This window comes from Hyperoodon ampullatus (assembly GCF_949752795.1).
Source record: "Hyperoodon ampullatus genome assembly, chromosome: X".
NCBI classification, from domain to species: domain Eukaryota; kingdom Metazoa; phylum Chordata; class Mammalia; order Artiodactyla; family Ziphiidae; genus Hyperoodon; species Hyperoodon ampullatus.
Genome location: NC_136913.1, coordinates 40,199,397 through 40,226,552, shown reverse-complemented (window position 1 = coordinate 40,226,552; position 27,156 = coordinate 40,199,397). Strand labels below are relative to the sequence as shown.

Below are 27,156 nucleotides of genomic sequence, written 5' to 3'. Positions count from 1 at the left end.
GACAACCCCCCCCCCCACATAACTGGTGCATTACTGGAAGATGCCACCCTTCCCCCCCAAACACACACCACTCATCATTCCTGTCTCCCCTCATGCACTGTGGTTCATTCCTGGGAGATACCATATCCTCACTCCATCCACTATTCCTGCCTCTCCCATCAACTGGCTCATTCTTGAAAGATATCATCTCAACATATAATCAACCCTTCTGTTTCCCCCCATTTTACTATGGTTCATTCCTGGACCACACCATCTCCTCACACCATCACTCTTCCAGTCTCCCCCCTACATACTATGGCTCATTCCAGGCACATACCATCCAAACATCATCCATCTTTCCTGTCTTCCCCATCTACAGTCACTGATTCCTGGAAGATACCATCCCCCCATGCCATCCACTCTTCCTATCCTTTCCATGCACTATGGTTTAATCCTAGGCATACCATCCCCCCACGTCATCCATCCTTCCCCTCTTCCCCTACCCACTGTGGCTCATACCTGGAAGATGTGGTGAATGGTATCTTCCTGGAATGAGCCTCAGTGATGGGGTGGGGGAAGGAAGAGGGGATGGTGTGGCCCAGGAATGAATCACAGTAGAAAGGGGGGAGACAGGAGCGTTCATTGTATGTTAGTATGGTATCTTCCAGGAATGAGCCAGTTGATGGGGGAGAAAGGAATAGTGGATGGTGTGAGGACGTGGTATCTTCCTGGAATTAGTCACAGCAGGTAGGGGAAGACAGAAAGGTGGATAGGTGGGGGGAATGGTATCTTCCAGGAATGAGCCATAGTAGATGGGGGAAGACAGGAAGAGTATGAGGAGATGGTATCATCCCATTCACAATGGCTCACACCTGGAAGATACCATGTTCTCACACCATCCACCTTTTTGCCCCCCCCCCCATCAACTATGGCTGACTCCTGGGACATACCATCCTCCCACACCATCCATCTTTTCTGTTTCCCACATCCACAGTCGGACATTCCTGGTAGATACCATCTTCCCACACCATCCATCCTTCCTGCAACCCACCATCCACTATGGTTTAATCCTGGCATATACCATCCCCTCACACCATCTACCCCCTTACTGTCTCCCCCTATCCACTGTGGTTCATTCCTGGAAGATACCATCCTCCCACACCATATATTTTCCCATATAACCACAATCCACTGTGGCTCATTCTTGGAAGATGGAGTCTCTCACACCATGCATCATTCCTATCTCCCCCAACACTGTCTCAGTTCTAGAAGGTACCTTGCCCCCACCTCATCCACCCTTCCTGTTTCCCCCTACAGTCACTGTAGCTCATTCCTGAAAGATACCTTCCCCTCAAACCATCTAGCTTTCCTGTCGGCCCCTGCCCCCCCCCCCCAACTCACTCTCCTTCATTGCTAGAAGATACCATGGAAACTTCTAGTCTCTCCCCAAAACTGACTCATTACTGGAAGACAACATCTTCCCACACCATCTACCCACACCATCTACCCTTGCTGTCTGCCCCCATTAATTGCATCTCATTCCAGGAACATAAATCCCCCTATCTCATCCATCCTTACCATCTCCCCCTACACTCTGTGGCTCATTCCTGGAATATACCATTCCTCCACACCATGCACCCTTCCTCCCCAACCCCCATCCTCTATGTCTCACTCCTAGAACAACCATCCTCCCATACCATCCATCTTTTCTGTCTCCCACATCCACAGTGGCTCATTCTTGATAGATACCATACACTCATCCTGTCCCCACCATCAACTATGGGTTAATCCTGGAACGTAATGTAACAGGAAAGAGCTAAATCGGACTCCACATTGGACCTGTTTCTTTGACTTTAACCTTTGCTTTTCGTTGCTTTTGTTATTCTAATCATACATAATGGCCTGCCTCAGGGAACCCTGCCCCTCTGCTGTTCAGCTCACAGGGAGACAATCTGACCCCGCCCACCCATGAATGGCTGCAAGAAAGAAGAAACTAACACATCCCCTCACAGAGGCTGGTCATTCCAGGAGATGTTTTGCAAGACTGATGGCCTTTTTTTTTTTTTTGCGGTACGCGGGCCTCTTACTGTTGTGGCCTCTTCCACCGCGGAGCACAGGCTCCAGACGCGCAGGCCCAGCGGCCATGGCTCACGGGCCCAGCCTATCCGCGGCATGTGGGATCTTCCCGGACCGGGGCATGAACCCGTGTTCCCTGCATCGGCAGGCGGACTCTCAACCACTGCGCCACCAGGGAAGCCCGGCCCTTTTACTTTACTTCCTCACCGCCTCTCCCTCTCTGATTCTATAGAAGAAACTGGCATCCAGACTCCGAGGAGATGGTTTTTCAGAGACACTAGTCCGCCATCTTCTCGGTCTGCAGGCTTTCTGAATAAAGTCATATTCCTTGCCTCAACACCTCATCTCCGATTCATTGGCCTGTCGTGTGGCGAGCAAAGAGAGCTTGGACTTGGTAACAATAACATCCCCCACAGGATCCATCCTTCCTGTCTCTCCCCTTGCACTATGGCTCTTTCCTGGAAGATATCAGTCCAACAAACCATCCATCTTTCATGTCTCCCTCCATGCACTGTGGCTTACTCCTGGAAGACACCATCCTCTCACACCACCCACTCCTCCTTTCTCTCCCATCAACTGGCTCATTCCTGGAAGATACCATACCACCACACTGTCCATCCTTTCCCTTTCCCCCATGCACTGTGGTTCATTCCTGGTGACACCATCCACCAAATTAACCATCCTTACTGTCTCCCTTATGCACTATGGCTTATTTCTGGAAGATACCATCCTGTCACATCATCCACCTTTCTCCATCTATGCCCATCCACTGTGGCTCATTCCAGAAAGATATCATCATTCACATCATCCATCCTTACTTTCTCCACCATCCACTGTTGCTCATTCCTTGATGATACCATCCCCTCACACCATACTCTTCCTGTCCCACCCATCAGCTGACTTTATTCGTGGAAGATATCATCTCCCCACAGCATCCACTCTTCCTGTCTCCTCCATCAACCGACTTATTCTTGGAAGATACCATCTACACATACCATCCCTCTTTCCTCTCTCCCCCCATCCTCTGTGACTCATTCCTGAAAGATACCATCATCTCACATAATATATCTCTTATATCCTCCACCAACTGGTACATTCCCCAAAGATACTATCCCCACACCACATACCCTCCCCCCATCTACTGTGGCTTATCCTGGAAGACACCATCCCACCACACCATCTATCCTTCCTGTCTCTACCCACGCACTATGGCTCATTCCTGGCACATACCATCTTCCCACACCATCCATCTTTCCTGTTTCCCCTGTCAACAGTGGCTTACTCTCAGAAGAGACCATTCTGCCACACCATCCACTGTTCCTGTCCCCTGCATACAATATGGTTTATTCATGAATGTACCAACCCCACACACTATCCACCCTTCCTGTCCCCCTCCATGGTTAATGGCTCACTCCTGGAAGATATCATCCTACTGCACTATACATCCTTTCTGTCTCCCCTCATGCACTATAGCTCATTCCTGGAAGACACAATCCGACCCATCCACCCTCCTATCTCCCCATCCACTGCTGCTCATTCCTGAAGATACCATCACGTCACACCATCCTCACACTCTTCCTTTCTTTCCCATCAACTGGCTCATTCTTGGAAGATACCATCTGCATACACCACCCATCTTTCCTGTCTCCTTCCATCCACTGTGGCTCATTCCTGAAAGATACCATCCCCTCACAACATCCATTTTCTTGTTTCCCTCATCTACTAGATCATTCCTGGAATATACCACCTCCGCACACCGTCCACTCTTCCTAACTCCCCCATCCACTGTTACACATCCTGCAAGATAACACTTCCCCACTCTAAACACCCTTCCTGTCTTCCCCCATCCACTATGGCACCTTCCATGAAGATTCTTAATTCCCACAGCATCCACCCTTCCTGTCTCCCCCCATCTATTATGGCTTATTCATGGAAGATACCATCCTCTCACACCATCTATCTTTCCTGTTTTCCACATCCATTAGGGCGCATTCCTGGAAGATTCCTTGCCCCAACACCATCCATCCTTTCCTGTCCCTTCCCATCCTCTGTGGCTCATTCTTAGTTGATGTACTAACTCCTTGGTTTCTGTTTAAAGATCGCTTCAACAAGGAATCTCTCCTTTGCCATCAGACAGGTCAGGTTCCCAGTTTCAGTCTCTCCTAGAATTATGTAATATGTGTATAATGACAGTCTCTCCTGCTAAAAATATATCAACTCCGTGAGGTTAGGGGCCATGCCTAACAAGTTCACCACCATTCCTCAGTGCTACATACTGTGCCTTCACATAGGAGCCCCAAAATGCTGGCTGAATGATCTGTAAGTAACTCAGCTAATAACACAGATTCTCAGTGAAAACGTATAGTTTATATATATATATATATATATATATATATATATTTTTTTTTTTTTTTTGCGATACGCGGGCCTCTCACTGTTGTGGCCTCTCCCGTTGCGGAGTACAGGCTCTGGACGCACAGGCTCAGCAGCCATGGCTCACGGGCCCAGCCGCTCCGCGGCATGTGGGATCTTCCCAGATCGGGGCACGAACCCGTGTCCCCTGCATCGGCAGGCGGACTCTCAACCACTGTGCCACCAGGGAAGCCCTATATTTTTCATTAATATAGACTAGCTTCCCTCCAGTTCTTCTATATTTATATGAAATTACTTTAATATCTTTCCAAATTGCTTCTGTAGCTGACCTCTATATTATCTGAAAACACAATTACTTCTTTTATTGCAAAGCATACAACCGTTTCGTTAAAAAAAAAGTTCAGCTTCCTTCACCTACTTTTCTTCTTATGTTTTAGATTCATTTTATGTTCAATCCTGCTCTGAGTGTCTAAAGGGCCCCCAAAGTTGCTACTGATGGAAAGGTCATTAAGTTTCCTCTTAACTTTTTTCCTATAACTTATGAAGAAAAACACTGCAGTTCAAGATAGGATAGGAACGATCTGAAGGGAAGATAAAAAAATGTTTTAAATAGTCAAGGTTACTTTGTCCAGCAGATTTTTTCGATGAGGTCTTTCATGGTCATCTTATCCCATTCCTCCGCATGTGGTGCCTCCCACGGTGCATCAGCTGGAATCTGCAGAGAAAGAAGGGCCCACATTTAGGTCTGATGGTTACTGCCCACTGCCCTGCCAAGAGGCCCTCAGGAGAACCTCTGAAAACTGGTTTCTCTGTCTATGTTGGACTGTGATTGGCATAGAATTCTATGTATAGATAGCGGTGGGTTTGGGATGGATAGCTCTTTGGATTCTATGCCTTAATGCTGTTGCCAAAATAATAATAATAATACATAAATATATGTATAAGTTAATATGTAATTATGATGGTCAACATCATAATTATTAGTGAAAGCTAACACCCATTTTAAAACTTTGGGGAAACAAATCCTTCTCTCCTTTACTATCTCAAGTGGCATAACATATGGATAAGATCACTATATGTAGGACTCCCGGCAAAAATATGTCACATAAATTCTCAGTGGCAGGGCTTCCCTGGTGGCACAGTGGTTGAGAGTCCGCCTGCCGATGCAGGGGACGCGAGTTCGTGCCCTGGTCTGGGAGGATCCCACGTGCCGTGGAGTGGCTGGGCCCGTGAGCCATGGCCGCTGAGCCTGCGCATCCGGAGCCTGTGCTCCGCAACGGGAGAGGCCACAACAATGAGAGGCCCGTGTACCGCCAAAAAAAAAAAAAAAAAAAAAAAAAATCTCAGTGGCATAGGTTGAAAACACAGGCACACACATTAGTATCAGAGACATGTGGGTTTGAATCCTGTCCCTTGTTGTGTGGTCTTGGGGAAATTATGTAACCCCTTGGCACTGATTTTCTTCATTTGTAAAGTAGAAATACTAACAGCTTGGCAGAGTTGTTGGGTACACTGGAAATGATATGCATCAACATCCAGAGCAATGTTCCCTGCACTGTGGAAGGATGGATACTAAACATTTGCTATTGATATTTCAGTAACAGGTCATGTGCAAGCTGCACACACACTTTACCTCCTTTCCCATGTTATCCATTGTCCGCCACAGATTGTTGTAATCCAGATAGGCAATGGGATTCCACACTGGAGGGAAGGCACCCCGAAATGGATAAGTTCTCCCCTGTAACATTTAAAAGCAAAGAATAATACCTTAAATTAGGATGACATTCAAAAAATCCCAAACCAACCAGCCTAAGAGCCATTTTCAAGGAAACAGGATTCTCTACTGTGTCAAAAAGATCACCTTTGATGGACAGTAAATATATTTGACCTATACAACCCCAAATTTCAATTAGATTAGCAAGATTTCCCTGGTGTTATATTACCCGTTTTTAATTTACAGGAAATAATAGCCTTGAACTTGTTTCTACTTACATAGAATAAACAAACAAACAAACAAATAAATAAAGGTAGCTCATCCTAGTATCTCATATTGATGCCACAATATTCTCAGCTCCTGAGTTCCTATCTAATCTCTTTGAATGGATGTTCCCACTCAGATGAGAGCAGGATCTGACATGGAGGACTGTCTTTGGACCACATACAGGACTGGAATAACAAAGTGGAATATCTCAAACTATGTCTTAAGGTTCACACAGGCTAAATAAAGACTGACTAGACTATGGACCATGCCCAAAGTCAAGAATCAAAATATTAGAAACGTAGAATAATGGGCATTTGCCGTTTTGGGTTGTCCAGCATCTGTTCCCCTTTCCTAGTAAGCACTTTGGTTTCTTCTTGGGAAACTGAATCTTCTCCTCTGTGAATAGATGTGTAGAAAGGACAGTCCTGGGTACCATCTCCCATTACAGAAGGTGATGGGTTAGGTTCTTTCTCCCGCCTCGGCCAGGCTGTGAGTCTGTGATATGAGTTTGGCCAATCACACACTCTCAGAGGACTCTGACCCTGCAATGGGTCACCCAAGCACAGAAGAAAGTTGACTCTGGGTTCTCCTTCCCCATGGCAGCATGCTGAGCAGATGCTTCCTGCTATAAAGACCATGGTTGTGGTTCCTGCCCCTAAACTGCTAGAGTTTCCCTGGTCTCTGCCCATTCCCAAGTGTGGCCCTTTAGCCTCCCATTGATTTTGTGGGCCCTCTGATATCCTTTCAGTAAATCCTCTCTTGTGAGCCTGAGTTGGTTTCTATTGCTTGGTACCAAAACCTCCAACACAAAGACAGCTAATTATTAGCGGCCATTTACTTCATTTCAGTTGTGTGACAGGCACTGTGATACTGTGAGGGGAGGGTGAATCCTTAGGAAAAGAGAGCATGTCTAGATAGTTTCTAAGACTTTATTCCCTTTTTTTTTTTTTTTTTTTTTTTTGGTCGCACCGCACAGCTTGCAGGATCTTAGCTCTCTGACCAGGGATTGAACCTTTGCCCTCTGCAGTGGAAGCACAGAGTTCTAACCACTGGACTGCTAGGGAATTCCCTTTATTTCCTAATTTAATTCCTTTTTCTTTAAAACATCTTGTAAACCTTCATAAGGTGAAAACATTGTCTATTAATACAATTTTCCACAAGATTTTGATTTTATCAAATAGAAACATATTCAATATTTGTAGAAAGGCTACTGTGTGCACTGAACAATATTAAGAGCTGGATTTAAAAAAAAAAGGGCTAAAGCAAAACTCCTGACCATCAAGGCAGGGACATGAGACATAAGAGCATTTGCATTCATGTGCGCACATTCATACACACACACTCCAACTGAGTAAGAATATATGGCAGATATTAAGTGACAAAGAAGTAATTTTCTCTTCCACAGTAGCAAACTCAAATAACCTTGGCAGATTATGTGACCTGATTTCTTATCTGAAAATGCTATGCTGCAGTGCTCCAATATAACTTTTTAAGACTCCAAATCCTTTATCATCATCACTACCACCATCACCGCCATTATTACTAACATTTATTGCGATCTTTTTCCATGCCTGGTACTGGCCTAAGCTCTTCATGTGCATTATCTCATGTAATGCTCACCCCAACCCTCTGGAGGCAAGAACTATTAATATTCCCATTTTATAAATGAGGAAACTAAAGCCCAGAGATATTATCTAGAAAACAGTAGGACAGAAATTTCCTGCTCCCAAAACCCTTGTTTATAAACCTTGAGATTTCCAGCTTCCTATATGGTTGATGGAATGTTGAGATACCTTTGTCCTAGAGACATCTTAAACTTCCTGATTAAAAGAATGAGAACTTTGAAATGTGAAACTTATAAATCTTCCACACATCTTTTATGTTTCTAAGGAATAAACAAGGAAACTAAGAAGCTCTGGGGTATCAGGGTCAACTTTGGAAAATGCAGAAGCATGTTCTGAGAGAAACAGGCAGACACAAAAATAACTAGGGAGAGGAGAGAGACTGGGTTAAGTAATAGATCACGGGCAGCCTTCAGAACAGTTGGTTCTTGTTATAATTCTTCCCTTAATTGAAATCGGGAAAAATCTATATGTTCCTTATGTTCAAGTAATAGTCTCATACCAAACTGATCTTTGCTTTGAAAAAAATTGTTTTAAAAAAACCTTCAATATGCTTAATCATCTGGAGACATTAAGTACTATAAATAAAATTCAACAAAATGTGTCCCACATTCCCAATGAACTTCTTCACGGGATGATACCAACCAGAATATGATTTCACACAAGGTCCTAAAGACCCCATGATCTGAGCTTTGATAAACAAAGAGAGGTGGCAGGAGAGGTGAAGAGTTCAGGGAAAGAGAAGGGTCTAGCCTGGCAATCTTTTTAAGAAATGGGAGCCATGGAATATTTTAAAAGAAGATCATAAAGGCCCACCATGATATTAATTTTTATGCTATTGACAGAGGCACCAAGTTGATAAAAGGATTTCATGAGTGTTTCACTCTTAGCAGTTTTTGGTTTTTCTACTCTTTTTTTTTGTGTGTGGGGGCTACGTTGGGTCTTTGTTGCTGCGTGGGCTTTCTCTATTTGCGGCAAGCGGGGACTACTCTTCGTTGAGGTGCGTGGGCTTCTCACTTTGGTGGCTTCTCTTGTTGAGGAGCACGGGCTCTAGGCGAACGGGCTCAGTAGTTGTGGCTCGCAGGCTCTAGAGCACAGGCTCAGTAGTTGTGGTGCACGGGCTTAGTTGCTCCGCGGCATGTGGGATCTTCCCGGACCAGGGCTCAAGCCCGTGTCCCCTGCATTGGCAGGCGGATTCTTAACCACTGCACCACCAGGGAAGCCCTGGCTTCTCTACTTTCATTCCACAGAAAAATCTAAATTTGCTAAAGAAATGCATGTATGTGGGAACAGGCACGTACCTCTTCCTTTCTCACAAGCCCCTGGAATGCTTATTTCCTCCATGGCCTGCGTCTAAACTAAACAACTCAAGACTACTTTTTGCATGTGTAAATCTCTAAAGTAGGGCAATGGGAGGGCCTGGAGATGGCTCTTGGCTGCGTGAGAACTGCTTGTGAACAGACCTTCTCAGTATCTTAAATGTGATTCTATAGTTTTCTCACAAAAGTGTCAGCTGTTTTGCAATCCTAAACCACTTCTCAGCAAGAAATGCCTTTAAGACCTAAGAGTGTGAGGCAGGATCTCCTGGAATACTTCTACATGGCTACTGCTCTTTAAAAATAAAAATTAAAAAAAATCTTGGGTAAAAGTCAAGTTCCATTTTGTGCCTATACTATGAAACCTTCCTACCCTTACTAAGTGGCCTTTAATCTCTAAAATGTCTGTGACACAGCAGAAGTTGATGTCCAGTAGAATACAGTGTCCCTGGAATTGTGCCCCAAATACTTAAGTTCCTTTGAGAAACCACACCTTCAATCTACCAGTGTTCATAATAAAGGGAGACTATTGCCAGGAGAGGACAGTTGTTTTATTTTAATTTAATTTTTTAAATTTCTTGGACGCCCGCCCAATTAGGGCAGGGGGAGGGCGTTCTTAACGCGCTGATGCTACTGAGCAAGCTATTTTATGTTATTAACATTTTATTATGAAATATGCCATATATGATAAAAAATAGATAGCTTAAAGAGGAATAATAGAAATGAACAACCATGTGCACACCATCCAAGTTGAGAAGCGTGATATCACCAGAAATTTAGTACGTCATGTGCTTCTCCCCATCACGTCCAGCTCCCTCTGCACAAGAGGGAGCCACTGTAGTGAATTTTGTGTTTACCATTCCTTTTCTTTTCTTCCATCTGCCCTGTATACATGCGTAGATGATACACTGTTTTCTTTTGCCTATTTTTCAGCTTTATATAAATGGACTAAGACACACACTAATGTCCATTGTGGAGCAGTGAAAATGAATAAACTGTGAACAACACCAATCAACATGGATGTATTGATATCTTTAAAATATGTTGGTGCAGGAACTTCCTGGCAATCCAGTGGTTAGGACTCGGCACTGTCACTACCAGGGCCCCAGGTTCAATCCCTGGTTGGGGACTAAGATCCCACAAGCCATGCAGCGTGGCAAAAAAAAAAATGTTGGTGAAAGAAGCAAGTCAAAGAATACATGTAGTATGAGTCCATTTATATAAAGCTCAAAAATAAAGAGAGGATAGTTTGTGGCTCCCACATCATTCTTTATTGTTGGTCCTATAAGATAAGCCAGCAAGTAGCATTCACCGATTGGCACGTTGGAGAATTTCAGCTCTCTGTACTTTTATAGTTTAGTTAAACAAAAGGAAATGAGTGTTGGGACTTCCCTGATGGAGCAGTGGTTAATAATCCACCTGCCAATGCAGGGGACACAGGTTTGAGCCCTGGTCCGGGAAGATCCCACATGCCGCGGAGCAACGAAGCCCACGCGCCACAACTAATGAGCCTGCACTCTATAGCCCGCAAGCCACAACTACTGAAGCCCGTGCGCCTAGAGCCCATGCTCCGCAACAAGAGAAGCCACCGCAATGAGAAGCCCGAGCACCGCAATGAAAAGTAGCCCCTGCTCGCCGCAACTAGAGAAAGCCCACATGCAGCAACGAAGACCCAACGCAGCCAAAAATAAATAAATAAATAAATAAATAAATTTATATATTAAAAAAAAAGGAAATGAGTGGTATTAAAGAATATCATAGGCCAAGGAGGAAAGCTGCCAAATATTTTTCTTTAATCATCTTGAAAATAAACAGATATGTTCTGCATTGATTTAGGAACATGTCTGCCCAACTCATATGAATCCCTTGGCACCCTTCTAGTCCCACCGTTTTGTGACAGGCCTGTAAGAGAAATCTTTTGGTGGTTTATTTTCTATAGTTCATAACAACGCTTTAAATAAAGAAATAATCTAAAAAGAGACCCATTAAATAATATCGTGTTGTATTAATAGTTAAAAAAATCATCTTCTTCCTCTTTTCATATGCAGGTAGACAAATTCTTTTCAAACATTATACATAGTGCTACTTTACCCAGAAGAAGCCATCATAATCGACATGGAAACATCTATCCTATCTTTTTTTCTTTTTTTTTGGCCATGTCACGAGGCTTGTGGGATCTTAGTTCCCCAGGGACCAGGGACTGAACCTGGGCCCTCCACAGTGAGAGTGCCGGAGTCCTAACCATTGGACTACCAGGGAATCCCACATCCTATCTTAATGTATTGGTTCTCCCAAGTGGCCATCTGGTTCCTCTGTTCTTCTTTGCAAGACCCTTTCTTCTCTCATCTACTGACTCCCCCGGGGTCTGATCCTCAGCCTTCCTTGGCCCACCCATTTCCCTGGGGAACTCATCCATCATCTGGATTTATTATTATTATATTTGCACAGTCTCATGGTTTGCATTTTTCATGCCTCCGCTCCCTCTACCTCTCACACAACTTCAAGGGCTAGCAGCACATTCCTAAGTTCATGACCTGATTTTCATCTTATGCTCAGTCCCCTCTCTTAGGACTTGTACAGCTAAAACAACAGGCACTTGAGTTGTGCAATCCCATCCCTGGAAAAAGAGAACCATTACAGTCAGGTATAAATAATGCCATAACATCAAGAATAAAAGGTTTCAAATGCATTGTTATGCCATCTTTCCCAAGGGACTCCAGGTATATACAAACATTACAAACAAACCACTTAATATAGAAATAATATGAGTTTTTCTGGATGCTCTTGGGTAAGTAAAGATAACTGAGAGGGCATTGAAAAAAACTATTTTCCCTCTTTCACAAATGTCATTAACTCAGGAGAACTAGGCAGTTAGAAAAAAGATGAAAATATTACACTGTGAGGATAAGCGGCTGATTTTCTTTAACAGCTTTATTAAGATACCATTCACATACTCTATAATCCATCCATTTGAAGTGTACAATGCAATGCTTTTTAGTATACTCACAGAGTTGTGAAACCATCACCACAGCTAATTTTAGAACATTTTCATCACCCCAAGAAGGAACCCTTACTCGTTAAAAGTCACTCTCCATTCTCTCCTACCCCATTTCGAAGAACTGCCAAACTATTTTGCAAAGCAGCTGCCACCCTTTTACATTCCCACCAGCAATGTATGAAGGTTCCAATATCTCCATATCCTTGTTGACACTTGTTATTGTCTGTCTTTCTGACTCCAGTCATCCTGGTGGATGCAAAGTGGTATATCATTGCAGTTTGGACTTGCATTTCCCTGATGACGAATGATAGCCAAAAGTCAAATCTGGCTTGGTGAGTGGAAGGTCATATTGTTGAGCCCATACATTGTCTCCGGCCTTGATGCCATGGCCACTTTGTATGTGGGCCCACTGAGCAAGTGATAGTGGAAACAGATGGTGTGATGGCTTTGTACTGTGTCAACTTGTTCAGGCTGAACTGGATTTCCCAGAGTTTTCTTTCCTATATATTTCTGGTTAGGGTCACAAGAGAGATTCTTACGGGAAATTTAGAGAGTAAAAGTGAAGCAGCCACTCATTTTGTAGTTCACACACATTATTGCTGATTTTCATGACATGAGATAGCGTCTGGGCCTGCAACTACTCCACCCTTCTGGGATCCTCCTTCAGCTTCTACAACTCCTAGGCCTGGTATATGTATTTAGCTCTATGATGAAGGATCCTGGCTTCTGCAAGACATCCATAGTGTCAAGATCAGAGGCAACAAAGACTGACCTGGACTCCAGCTCACGCTTGTGGGTTCCAGCTTGTTCTTGCTTTCCTCCATCATACATCTATCTTCCCTTCCTGACTGCCTGCCCTTCAAGCTCCAGCATCAGATGCAAAGACAAGAGCCTTACAAAGACTCCCACAATTAGGTAAGGCCAAATCCCTATAATAAATCCTTTAATAGTTTTGCTTATCTCACTGAACTTTGACTGATTATCCTAAGGATGGATCATCTTGCACCTGATTATTAAAGCTTACTCTGCAGCAGACGCCCAATGGTCAGCATTCAACATGGGACACAAGGGCAACCCCAGCCAGTGAGGGACAAGGATAAATTATCTCAGCTTCTCTGTTCTTCATGGGGCAGTTCTTTGGCACATTCCACACAGTTCCTCAGGGAGAACTAGGGGGAATTGAGCCTCAGTTGCCCACAGCTGTAACAACTCATTAACCCTTTATTGGCATTTATTCCCTTCCCTCCTATAACACTGTCTTCAGGCTCTATATCTGGAGGTTGGTAAAGTGCTATATTGAGATCCCTTGGATATTCTGAGTGATATACACTCCTATAGAGAGTCTGGGGGGAAATGTGTCTTATACTGAAGTCTATGTAAGTTGATATTGGTGTTTGATGTGTATAGTACTTGAGTGGAATAGCTGAGACATTAGAGGGTAGGTGGACAGACCCTTTTGAGAACTTTTTCTTTGGGGACCTAGAGTTTTTAGGGAAAGGTACTCTTCACTGTTACCAGATTTGATCTAGAAAGATCAGTATCACTCTCTAGTGAGAATGAAGGGGCTTTGGTCCCGGTAGAGTAGTGGTTCTCAACCAGGAGTGATTTTGCTCCCCAGGTTATATTTGGCAATGTCTGGAGAAAGTTTGCATTGTCACAACTGGATGCTGCTAAATATCCTACAATGCACAGGACAGCCCCATTACAACAAAGAATTATCCAGTTCCAAAAGTCAATAGTGCCCTGGTTGAGAAACACTGCTGTAGAGTAACATATAAATGTGAGTGAGCATCATTAACTTTTCTGGAATCCTACCCTTTCCATTTGCAAGATTCCTGGATTTGTAGAAGTTGCCTCAGAATAACTCAGGGTGCAGGGTATAGGGATCCTACCGTCAGGCCTACTAAATTAGGGGTGTGTGGCCAGGCTATCTCTGTTTTTAACAAATCCCAGACCGCCTGGAGGGGTGGGATGGGGAGGGTGGGAGGGAGGGAGATGCATGAGGGAAGGGATGTGGGAACAGATGTATATGTATAACTGATTCACTTTGTTATAAAGCAGAAACTAATAAAAAAATAAATAAAACAAATCCCAGGCAATCCTAATGTTCACTAAAGCTTGGGTCTTATCACATTATAGTGTTTGTATAAAATTCCTATTATTCATTTAGCTATGCATGTTGTCAAATTGTTTGAATGAAGGAAAGTAAAAATAAAAATACCTACACCATTTCTTTTTAATCCTTATCTTTATTAAACTTCAAAAAAGACTAAAGGAAATGGGGACTTCCCTGATGGTCCAGTGGTTAAGACCCTGCACTCCCAATGCAGGGGGCCCGGGTTCAGTCCCTGGTCAGGGAACTACAGCCTGCATGCCGCAACTAACAGAGCCCACATGCCACAACTAAAGGAGCCCACATGCCGCAACTAAGACACAGCACAGCCAAATAAATAAATAAATATTTTTTTAAAACTTAAGAAAAAAGACCAAAGGAAGTGATTATTTTTGTTATGGTTGTCCATTTTCTTCATTAATATTTATTTCCTCAAATCTTTTTCTTAAAAAATCATTTAGTTACTTTACTCTTCTTCCTTACATTTTTGATTTTACTATGCCTGGATTCCATGTCTGATTTCTCTTGCTTTTCACTGCTCCAAGGTAAAATCTTGTGATCATAATAAGTGAGATGCATCACAGGGTGGTACATTTGGACAGCTTTTGATAAATTTAGCAAGTTCACTATGTCTTTGAAGATATTCAGAGGTCCACATTATATATGTATTAAGTTTTTAATATATATGTAGGTGTACAGTAGGCATACCTTTGTTTTATTATGCTTCACTTTATTGCACTTCACAGATGCTGTGTATTTTTTTCTTTTTTTTTTTTTTACAAATTGAAGGTTTATGGCAATCCTGTGCTGTCAGATGATGGCTAGCACTTTTTAGCAAAAAAATATTTTTAAAGTACATACTTTTTTTAATACAAAATGCTCTTGCACACTTAATAGACTACAGTATAGTGTAAACATAACTCTTATATGCACTGGGAAACAAATTTATGTGGCTCACTTTATTGTGATACTCACTTTATTGCAGTGGTCTAGAACCGAACCTGCAATATCTCTGAGGTATGCCTGTGTGTGTGTGTGTGTGTGTGTGTGTGTGTGTGTATAATTTGTTTAAACCCAATTGGTACCTGGCAGAGGCAGAGTTCATGTCTTCATGCTTTTGGTTCAGGCTCCCCCGGCCCCTACCTCTGTGCCTCAGTCTCCATGTTAGAAAGATTGGACCTGCAGTGCCACTGAGCTGGATCCTCCATCGAGAGCCTATTAGGATGTGCTTCTAGGCCTGGAGGTTGTAGGCATGAGTGACTATTGATCTGAGAGAGACATGGTCCCAAAGATCTCACCTAGCTGCCTAGGTCGGAAACCACTTCCGCTTCCTTTGATGCACTAGAGCACTTTGTTCATTGCCCATGGCACTTTGCCATTTTCTACAATGTATTAAAAGAAATTAAGATCATGTCTTACCTTCTGGACTTGTCTCAACACACCTGAGAAGAAGGACTATGCCTCATTTCCTACATTGCCTTGTAAATACCAAGGTTCTAAGAAATGCTTATTAAATGAAGGAATAAAAAGAAGAGTGGAATTCTTGCTTTTTTATAGCCCATCTCGTATCACATCTAGCTCCCCCAGGCCCCAGAAAGGGTCCAATCTCTTTCTACACAAATGACCCCCTCTTTTCCCGCCTCAGACAAGACCTTCGAATGAATGCCAATTTTGCACAGATTTTTCCTTATCAATTCACAGGCATACCTTTTCTAAAATAGCCATAATCAATATTACCATCAAATTTACTAGAATGCACTATGTGTAAGGTGTGAAGGGAAGAGAAAGATGGGAGACTCACTTTCTTAGGGAGCCTAAATCCCTAAAACCATTTTCTATGTTTGCATTTCTCACTCTGATCTTTCTGGGTGCTATATGAAAATGAGTTCCATGGTCATAAATCTGGGGAATCCTGGTTTATAGTTAAACAGCTTTTTTAAAAAAAATTGCTGGTCCTCATAAGACTCCTAATTTGCTAATGGACATCTTGGCTCTCAAAGACAGGATTACAATATGGAGCACTTGCAAAATTTATCTGACCAACAAACCTCCTCTTTTGCAAAGCACTTTTGGGATTAATATTGCTTGGAAAATATTCCCTTAGGCATGCTTTCTTCATATTCTGGCTAGCACTGGTAGGGGCCTGAGAGAACACAGGAAAACATAGGCTAGAAAGAAGACCTACAATAACCAGAATATTTTCCAAATGCTACAAATGGGAATAAATTCTCACACATACCTCTCCTGCACAAAAGGGTACATCATCCCACAATACTGAGTCAAATAGGAGAAATCAAATGAAGTTGTTAGGGGAACCACTGACCGAAACCGCCCGCCCTGGCCAGGCACCATAGTAACCACCTGCATGAGTTATCTTACAGCAGGAGGTCCTGGTAAGGAACGCAGAACTAACAAGCTACCACCAACTAGAAGAATTCGGGAAAGGTCAAAAGGAGAGAGGAAATGCCAGTCCACATGGCCTACCCTCTTCCCAGAATCCTTCTCGCTGGAATCCATCTTGGCTGAGTGATGCACGTGCCACCAGGAAGGACCCTGAGTCAGAATGATTAGCCAGAGACAACCGGAAATGAAGCCCATCACCATAAAACCCCAGACTGCGAGCCATGTGGCAGAGCAGTTCTCCTGGGTTCCCTTACCCTCCTGCTCTTGGCCTGGCGCCCCTTCCCAATAAAGTCTCTTGCTTTGTCAGCACATAAGTCTCCTTGGACAACTCATTTCCGAGTGTTAGACAAGAACCCACTCTTTGGCCCTGGAAGGAGTCCCCCTTCCTGCAACAAAATCACTTGTACATCTAGCTAAAACTGCAAGTGCTTTGTGCTGTCTCAGGTCTGGGCTCTGCCCCCTTGGAACAGGGCAGTACAGAGGAAAAATACATCAGAGCAGGTGGAGAGGGTCCAGGGCAAAGCAAACTTCTTGCCAGAGAGGCTGTTAACTGAGAGCATTCACTTTGTGTATCCCAGTGACCGGGTAGATGCAGCCCTGCCCCTCTACTGGATGGAGTTACCTCGGTGATGGCTCATGCGATCACGATGGTAGAGATGTGATAAGAGCTTGCACTGGGAGGGAGGGTGGACCAGCAGCCATAAGATTCTTAGCACAATCTTCCCAACATTGGACATCAGAAAAGTATTTTTTTAATACACTACAGATTGGGGGAAAGTCACAGATACTCAGGACTTCTTGGGTGGGTGCCCAAATAATTATGTAGATTAGCGAGTGACTGCACCCATGTCTGTGTCTCAGGGTTTCCTTTTATCACCTGCTGCTGGTCAGGAAGTGCGAGCCAGTAGTGATTTCCTCCCATGTCTCTAAACCCTGATACTTTTTTCAGAGACATTTATCTGTTGGATATGGCTGTGGAAACTAGGCCACTGGGTACTTTGGCAAACACACAAAATTAAATCTCGGCCTGAGGTTCACTGTGTATCGTTTGAGTCTGACAAATTACATGAGAGCTATGGGAATGAAAGCAAACAGACTAATAGTTCGGTAATTATTTTCTTTGTGTGAAAAACCTGATATGAGTAAAGTCTTTTAAATGAAAAGGACCCAGTTCAGCAGCTTTTGGGATCAAAGTGTTGATTACATTTAACTATAATTAACACTTAAATTTTCTGTGATTCCACCTAGAATTTTCTTCTTCTAGTTGCACTAAACCCAAGCACAAGGCAAAAAATAAAATGAAGTGCTATGAAAACAATACTGGGCTGTTCAGATATAAAGTATCAACATTATTTCCATTATTTGTCTTTTCAGTTCCAAGTTCTGTGTCTGCTAAGGTTAATTATCAACTAGGCTTTCACATCTGTCTGTCGTCTGTCTGTCTGTCTCTGTCTCACTCACTTCTGTAGGACCTTGAACCAAATACTTGCATTCTTACAACTTTCTCCTATCTCTAAAGTAAGAATAACTGTCCCTAAAACTCTGAGATCCACTAGGTTTTCAAAAGGTATTCATTCATTGAGTCTGATACACAAGTGAAAAAGCTTGGAGTCCACACCTGAGACAGAAGGCTATATAGTAGCATCGATCTTCTTAAGTGGCAGGACAGGGCAATGACAGGAAAGACTTTCTGGCAGGGTCAGTGGGACAAGAGAACTTCCCTTCTTCAGGAGGCCCAGAATGGACACGATATGGGATTTGAAACTGAGCAGGACCCTGTGGGGGGTCCTCCCTGTAACAAATCCTTTCCATGGCCCCATTTCTACTTCGTAGGAAATAGGCTTCATTCAGCCTCCTAGACCTTCCCTAAGTTCCAAAGGGCAGATTCAAATAGTTGCTAATCAGGGAAGGAAGGGGGATGCAGAAACAAAGGAGGAGCAGCCAAGAAACAATAGTGCATACTGAACCTGCGCTCTAGAGCCCGCGAGCCACAACTACTGAGCCTGTGTGCCACAACTACTGAAGCCCGTGCACCTAGAGCCCGTGCTCCACAACAAGAGAAGCCACCGCAATGAGAAGACCGCGCACCACAACGAAGAGTAGCCCCTGCATGCTGCAACTAGAGAAAGCCCGCATGCAGCAACGAAGACCCAACGCAGCCAAAAATAAAATAAATTATACATATGTTAAAAAAAAAGAAACAATAGTGCAGCGATGAAAGCAGGGTCCTGGTTCCTGCTCAAGGAATATACATAACAATATCTTTGAGTGTTTCTGCAGGAACTAAGGTCCCCACCCAGGTGGAGGATGGTAACTTCAGGCTGAGCACGAGATTCCTGGAGCACCGCCCTGTTACCTCACCACCCACCGATCGGGAGAAAGTCACACACCCTGCAGCCCTCACTCTAAATTTTGCCTATAAAAGCTTCTACCCGAAAACCATTGGGGAGTTCGGGATTTTTGAGCATGAGCCACCATTCTCCTTGTTTGGCCCTGCCATCAACCTTTCTCTGCCCCAAACTCCGATGTTTCAGTTTGTTTGGCCTCACCGTGCATTGGGCCCTGGAACTTGCGTTTGGTAACAGATTCATAGGACATTAGGGGGTTTTTTAAGGTTTCAACTATTAGAAGGCTACTCTGCAAAAGTTTATGATTAAGCCTTTTGGTTGGGGTATTTGGGTGTGTGCTCTGAGGTGCGAGTAGGGGCTACAGAGGGAGGAAGTAGAAAGCAAGGACGGGGGAGGCTGGGGGAGATATGAACCTCAAACTGGCAACTACATTCTAACCTGAAAGGTCAGAACCTCTAGGAGTTGTGTAATCACAGAGACTAGAGCAGTTTCTCTTGAGGAAGCTGCTTTTATGTTTCATTCTATTCACAGGGTTCTTTTTGCCGTTAACCAAAATGCCAGGGCCCCACTTGAGGAGGTGATCGAAAAGTTCCACAGCCTCAGTGAGAGAAATGCTTTGTGTCTGACCTAATCCCCTTTCTATGCTGCCAGTGAAGGCCAGTCCAAGGCAGGAGGGTGACTTTAGACTACTTCTCAATGAATGGCTAGAAAATGCCTTCTGTAGTGAATTACTTCCTATTAAAAATGAATGAAAGGAAGATGAAAAGCATTCTGTGGCTGGTAGCACAGCAATATGAATGTACTTAATGTCGCTGAATTGTCCACTAAGTATGGTTAAGATGGTAACTTTTATGTCTATTTTATCACAATTAAAAAAAAATAAATGAAAGGGGAAAATCGAATCATTAACCTGACTTTGCTATATATTGGGCTGTCACTTCAACTGAGTAGAAACTTCATTCTCTAGAAACTAAATCTGAGATTTACTCCTGAAAGTTTAAAGGAAAAAGAAAGGAGCCTTTGAGCCTTTGAGCCTTTCCTATGATCCACAGGAAGTAAATGAGGTCTTTTAAAAATGGAGAGGAAAAAAAGAATGGAAGTTACTAGCAACTGTTTTTTGCAAGCTATGTCTATATATCTTTATACTGAATACTTGATAGATTAGAGTGAAAATATATAAACATTTTGAGTCTCTCTGCTTTTAAAATCCTATGTATAATTATAGTTTAGAGAAAAAAAATCCCTTTTGTATTACTTCATTTCTATGATCAACAAAGAATTTTTTATCATGAACACAGGCCCATTACCACTTGGCTGTCCTTACCTAATTGTCTTTCTTCATCTTCTACTCTGACTTATACAAATGACTTTAAATCCTCTTTTTTCTTTTTTAAACCAGGCAGAGTATAATGGCATAAAATAAAATACTCTTATCTAGATCATACTTTGATTATTAAGTTTACATAAGTCACTTATGAAAAAGAATATACAGCCAACAATTCCAAGCCATGCCCCAGATCTCTAGCCTTAGTATTTTAACACAATAATAGAATCCGTCTTCTTCAGCCTGCTGAGCCTAACTGGGCTGGCCTCGGGGTTTCTCAGGAGTCAATCGCTCACTGAAGGCCAGAGGGGGACCAGATTTATGGCTCAGGATACAAGAGAAGAGGCCACTCTGGTGAACAGTACCACATATGACTCCTAGGCACACCCACTCCCCTCCAACCGCTGGAGTCCACAGGAGCCCTTACAGCCAAAGTAGCATCTTAGGACTCCAAAGCCTGTTGGGGTAAGGTGATTGTTGTCATATCTTGGAGCAGTTTATTAAAGGGGTTCACAAGTTAACTCTGCTCACAGAATAAGGAACGATGTGCTATAACTCACAGAACCTGGGCTCAAGAGATGGAAAGCCTCACTTTGGCTCCTAATCTCTCTGAGTCTCAGTTTTCTCATTTGTAAGATGGGAGAAATAATGCTTATTACCTCAAAGGATCATTGGGAAGCTCAAATGTAACACAGGTATAGGCACATTACAGATGGAAGGCAACACCAATGCATAGAGCCAGGAGGGATGAATTTAGGTGATTAAAAGAAAGACACGAGGGCTTCCCTGGTGGCGCAGTGATTGAGAGTCTGCCTGCCGATGCAGGGGACGCGGGTTCGTGCCCCGGTCCGGGAAGATCCCACATGCCGCGGAGCGGCTGGGCCTGTGAGCCATGGCCGCTGGGCCTGTGCGTCCGGAGCCTGTGCTCTGCAACGGGAGAGGCCACAACAGTGAGAGGCCTGCATACCGCAAAAAAAAAAAAAAAAGACACGACAATCAACATCCCTACAAGAGCCTAACACCTTTGGCTTCTTGAGTTTCCTACTGAGAGGGGTTGAAAGTGAAAGTATAATTTTCTTTGACAAAAGAAAAGAGTTCTATGAGTTGGTATGGAAAGGTGTTAAAAGCAGCTTAAAAATATATTGTCCCCAATCCAAAGGAAACACCCTATTAGAAGCAAGAGGTCAAAGACGCAGTTATATCTGGAAGCATTAAGACAAACTGATAAAAAATACATCCTCTGCTTTCAATACAGCCTACTGGCTAAAACAAAGTTCACCTCTTAGCAACAACAAAAAAAATTACTTAGTATTCCAGAACACACACGTTCTGAAAAGCCTGTGATTTCAGTCGTTGGCATAGAAACATGGAGTAAATGGCTGTGGGAAGAACAGAACCAATACTCGGAAAAATTGCTTGCTGAGCTGTTACTATCAGGAAAGCCTATGTTGTTTAAAATAAATCTTTATCACACCATTCTCTAAAAACAAATGTGTGGTCTATATTTATAGTCTTGATTTTTATTTAGAGAGGATGTGAAAAGCAGGGAGAAAGTGAGAATGCATGAAAATGTCAATGTCTCCTTTAAAGTAGTTCCTGCAAAATGCCTTGCTCCATCTCTGGCAGTGTTCTCCCTCTTGACACCCTACCTGCATTATTATGATCTGGAGGAACCCATGGAAAGAAAAAAAAAAAAGAGGAATCAAGTATTTCTTTCTTCTTCTCCAAGACCTGGCACTGCTAAATTTAAGTCTCCACAACTCAATGAAACTAACTCATAAAACGATCGTAATGATGGTGCATCTTCTTTACTAATGCAAGTAATCAATCAATCGATCCAAGAGGCATTCAAGTCCACCTGCTTCCTTTACACCTTCCGAAAGAAAAGAATCCATAGAGAACATTTTAAACATATCTAGCTGACACCACTTCAAAGCCACCTTTTAGGTTAAAGACATGATTAATTTATATTAACGTCACAAATCAGATGTAGTCTCTGAAATAAAGCCGTATTGAATTCACAACATTCATAAAACCTGCTCACTGTAGGAACCAGTCAAGAACCCTATTACATGAGAATCAGGATCTACTAAACCAGAATTAGAATAGAGATTCTATTCACAAGATCCATGAAGGATAAAGGCAGAAATGTTAGCCAATATTATTTATTTACTTATCTCCTCCCTTGAGATGGCAAGCTCCATGTGAGCAGAAACTTGGATCATGTATCCACCACTGTATTTCCAGCCTACAACAATATCTGGTACAGAGTTGATTGTCCAGTAATGACTTACTGAAACAGTGAATGAATTTAGCATAACCATATGAACCTTCTAAGAATGAAGCAGATAGACTTAGTCTCTGGGGGAAGGGACAGGTTGGAAAACACCACCTAACATCTGTCCCCAGTGCTTCTGAGGCTCAGGCTTGGAATGCCACATAGTCATGTCAAAACTTGCACTGTAAGCACAATCTAGCAAAGGTCAAGAATAGTTCTCTGGTGAATACTAAAAATCATCCTAGAGTAGGTTGAAACTGGATGCACTACAGTCTGCTGACAGAAGAAACAATGGAGGCATTCTTTAAGGTTGCACATCAGGAAAATTTAAGAGCTGAAGCAATCTGGATCATAAAGAATATGGCTTGGTTTAACTAGACAGTGGCAATCTTCCAGTGATTCACCCACTTCATTTCAGTGTTACAGAAAAGAATACACTGTATTAGATTACAGAAGCTGGGGTTGTCACGAGAGCTGATGCAGAAAGTGTCACAAAGACAATTTGCACTATTAACCCAATCCACTATCATGCCAGGGGGAAAAGTCCTTTTTTTCCCTAGAAGCGAACAGAACAGTGAGAGTTGAGATATTCTTAAATAAGTGGAATTATTTTTTGCTATACAGTTTATCATCAGTCTTACCTGGAATAGTTAGATGAATATCTTTCTGCTTTTTCCCTAATCTGGCCTCCTCGCTTTCTAGTTTCCTGGTCATTATAAAAACATCCACTACCCTGAGTATTTCTCATGGCAGAAATGATATGATTTATTAGAAACACTAGCAGAAAGGCACTTATTCAGATAAAATAAATTAACCTCTAACTGATGCACTAGTTTTTTTACCTTAACTTTGCTGTCTACCTTGGGTGAAAATATGTGTTCCTTGGCAGGGTAAAGTATGTGAGAGGACGGTTTTAATGGTAAGTATTTATTTATTTATTTATTTGCTGCGCTGCACGGCTTGCGGGATCTTACTTCTGCAACCAGGGATCAAACCTGGGCCACGGCAGTGAAACCACCAAGTCCTAACCACTGGACTGTCAGGGAGTTCCCTAATAGTATTTCTATTCTCCACGCTTTTATTAGATGAGATTGTCTTAAATGAAAAGAACAGTGTTTAGCATCTTAAATATGTGCTTATTTGTAAGTAAATCCTAAAATTCATGAAGAGCATATGCTCAGGGGGTAGGCAGACCACTACTAGTTTTATACCTTTGTTCAAGTCACGTTACCTCACTGAACCTCAGTTTTCTCCTCTGTAAAGTAGAGCATAAGTTTGCTCAGATTCCAGGATAATCATCAGACTCATATTCTTCCCAGTTGGACTAGACAGTGAATTTATACGACCGTTTAATTAGCAGTTTAAACTAAAAGCAAAGCATACTGAGTGCAAAGGATTTGGTTTCTCTCCCTACATCAAATATGATAATACAGGTAAAAGTGCTCCATAAAGGTTAGTTGCTATTACTCTTACCTTTGTTATAACTTACTAGTCCGGGTAAACAACATGCCGTGCAGAGATGACAAAGTGGGGAAGCAAAGGAGTTTTTCCTTTTTGATCATGGCCTATTGAAGCCAGCATTCGTAAACACTTTGTATAATTCTTTTGTAGTTTCTTCATTTCTCCCTTGATCTCTGAACCTAGTTTTTCTAAAGGCTACTGGTTTGTTTTTTCATGTGTCTCACTGCCAGACTTTCCCAAGCATCCCAAACCAACCCAGACCAGCTATCAGAGTTTCCCAAGATTCCTGATCTCCCTGATTGCACATCGGTGTGCATATACTTCAAGTATCCTTCATTCCCTGCTCTGAAAGGCCCTGAAGATGCCAGACCCACATGATTGCTGGGGTGGAATGGAGGCTTAAATGTGTCCGTTGAGAGTGATGTGGTTACTGGTGTGGGAATCCTGGCATTAGAATGAGTAAATAACCCCAGTCCTGATGACTCTAGTTCCAGGAAATGGGCTACAATGTCAGATCAGAAACTTGATTTCTCAAGGCACATTTCCAGACTCCAGCTGTTCCATGTTTGGCTTCAGTAAGAAAGAATAACATGGGCAACAGCTGCTGTTTCTTGAGTGGATATCAGCACTTAGAGTTTAAACAATCTCTTGTTTAAACAGTAGGAAACTGCACAACTGAGCTAGACTTCCCAAGAGTCATGGCTAGGTGCAGAGAAAATTATCAAAGTGTGCAAAGAAATGTCAGGTAAGGATGAGGATGAATGACCCATTCAAAGTCTTAAGAAGTGGCCTCAAACTGTTGTGTTCCTTGGGGCCTTAGAACTGCCTCATAGGTGCCTCAGGGGCTGCCTGGGCTCTGGGTGGGTGTGTGTGTGTGTGTGTGTGTGTGTGTGTGTGTGTGTGTGTGTGTGTGTGTGTGTGTGTGTGTGTGTGTGTGTGTGTGTGTGTCTATTTCTGGTGCCTCCCCCACCTCCAGAGGGAGGGGAAGGAAGGAGCCCTCCACTCCTACTCCAGTTGGACTAGAGGTGGGGCTGTAGCCTTCAAGGGCCACAGTGGGTGAGGTGGAGGAGAACCAAGCTGAAGCATGACCACTTGCAGTGATTCCAGGAGTCTGAAGGGATTTTTTAAAAAGAAGAAGAAAAGAAAGGCAGAGTACTACTTTAAAGCTGAGAACCTACTTTTATGATTGCTTTGAGAAAAAACAACTAAAAGCAAAACCAAATGCTTTCCCAAATAAAATGCTCCCCTATTGGTCAGTTGAGTAAAACATCAGGCTTACCTTGACATATTGAACAAGACGCTCATTTACGTTCACTTTGTAAGTTTCTAAACCCAGTTCCTTAGATAACCGTAAGATCCTGTTCTGGGTTGGTCCCACATAAGCCCCGCCAACGTCTACGTAATCAACATGTTGGTTCTGTAGAAACAGAAAAAGTGTCCAGAAGACTTTAGTTAGAACTCTAAAACAAATGTTTCTATGTCTTATAAAAAATAACCCTGTTTATTTTTTACAATTTAAATGTGCCTTACATCTCTCTTATAAAGTGCCGCTGAAAATAGCAAATCTTTCTCCTCTACTCAAACCCTATAGTACATTCATCATTAAGCAATCCCATTTGTCGAGTTATTGGTGATGCTGATTCAGCAATAACACGCATAAAGAATAAAGAACACTATAGTACGCCCTGCCGATCTAGATCCTTTTCAAAGCATTTAGCTTTATTTTCTATGCTTTTCTTTGGGGTTGTTGCTGGAGGGGTCACCCAGAGTTTTATTAGACCTAATTCTCTGATTTCCAGCAGATGAAATCTTTAATCAGCCCACACTGGTGGGCTCCTGATCCTATTTTAAAACACTTGCAGGGAAGAATGCATCATAGGAAAAGAGTACCAAAAGGTATGAAAAGATTCATATACCTAAAAAATATTTTATAAATATGCAAACCTTCCTCCATAAACCAGAATTTACTTTCCACTTCTTAAATGCACTTTTCCATTTTCCCCAGCTTTTTTAGTAACACATTTCCCCATGATTTAATCAATAAATTGTAAAAAAAATTAATAAAATAAAATAAAATTGTGCATTGGTGAGTAATAATTCCTCCATGTGTTTGTAATAACTTCTTATGGGTCTGTTTCTATTTTGTTGTTTATACCAGTTCTAATTCGCGTTGCTGTTTCTCCTTGTTTGCCTGATTATTTTTTATTGCATCCCACTGACTGAATTTGAGAAAATACAGAAATTATCTGAATCCTGGGAGGATTATGTCTTTCTCAGAGAGGATTTATGTCTGCTTCTGCCCAGCATCTGGGGACGCTAACAATACTAGATAACTTTATGGCATTTTGTGTGCCTGAGACAATTTGAAGGCAGGTTGAAATGCAACGTGGCCTAGTCCTTTTGCTGTTCACCCTTAGCGCTAGGATGCAGTTCAACCCAAAGCACAAGGAGTTTACCAACACATCCCTCCATATACACACACTTTGGTGGGCTCTGGACTTGACCTTCAGTTGCCCTAGCTTTGTAAGACTTTTGAAAAGTACTTCTCAGTCTCTCACTTGCGTCTTCAGTGGTCAGCAAACTCCCACCTCTCCACCCCCAGTGGAAAATGCAGGTCAATGTTTTCTGGATGTTGGTCTAGTGATTCTTCACTATCTTGTTAGCTCTCTGATGCTTTGAAGGTGTGTGTGTGTGTGTGTGTGTGTGTGTGTGTGTACACAGTGTAATTTGTCTAGTCTCCTTATACGTAGTGGGAGGGTTGCGATAATTTACCTAATCTGTTATTTCCAGAAAATCGATTGTCTAGAATTATGCAACCTTGCCTTCCTGGGGTAATATAACCTGATATTATCTTTCCATTGCAAGATATGCTTTGCTAACATTT

The 27,156-nt window shown here is 42.7% G+C and overlaps 1 protein-coding gene across 1 annotated transcript in view; it reads right to left on the bottom strand.

Annotated features, from left to right (window-relative positions):
- The window catches only part of MAOA (monoamine oxidase A), a gene marked incomplete at both ends in the record, with an annotated part of 73,696 nt that overhangs the window by 19,340 nt on the left and 27,200 nt on the right, over nt 1-27,156 (bottom strand). The window contains 3 exons of the mRNA XM_079728000.1: nt 5,052-5,143; nt 6,062-6,166; nt 25,552-25,689. Of these exons, the coding sequence (XP_079584126.1) occupies nt 5,052-5,143; nt 6,062-6,166; nt 25,552-25,689 (335 nt within the window). The remainder of the gene's footprint in view (nt 1-5,051; nt 5,144-6,061; nt 6,167-25,551; nt 25,690-27,156) is intronic.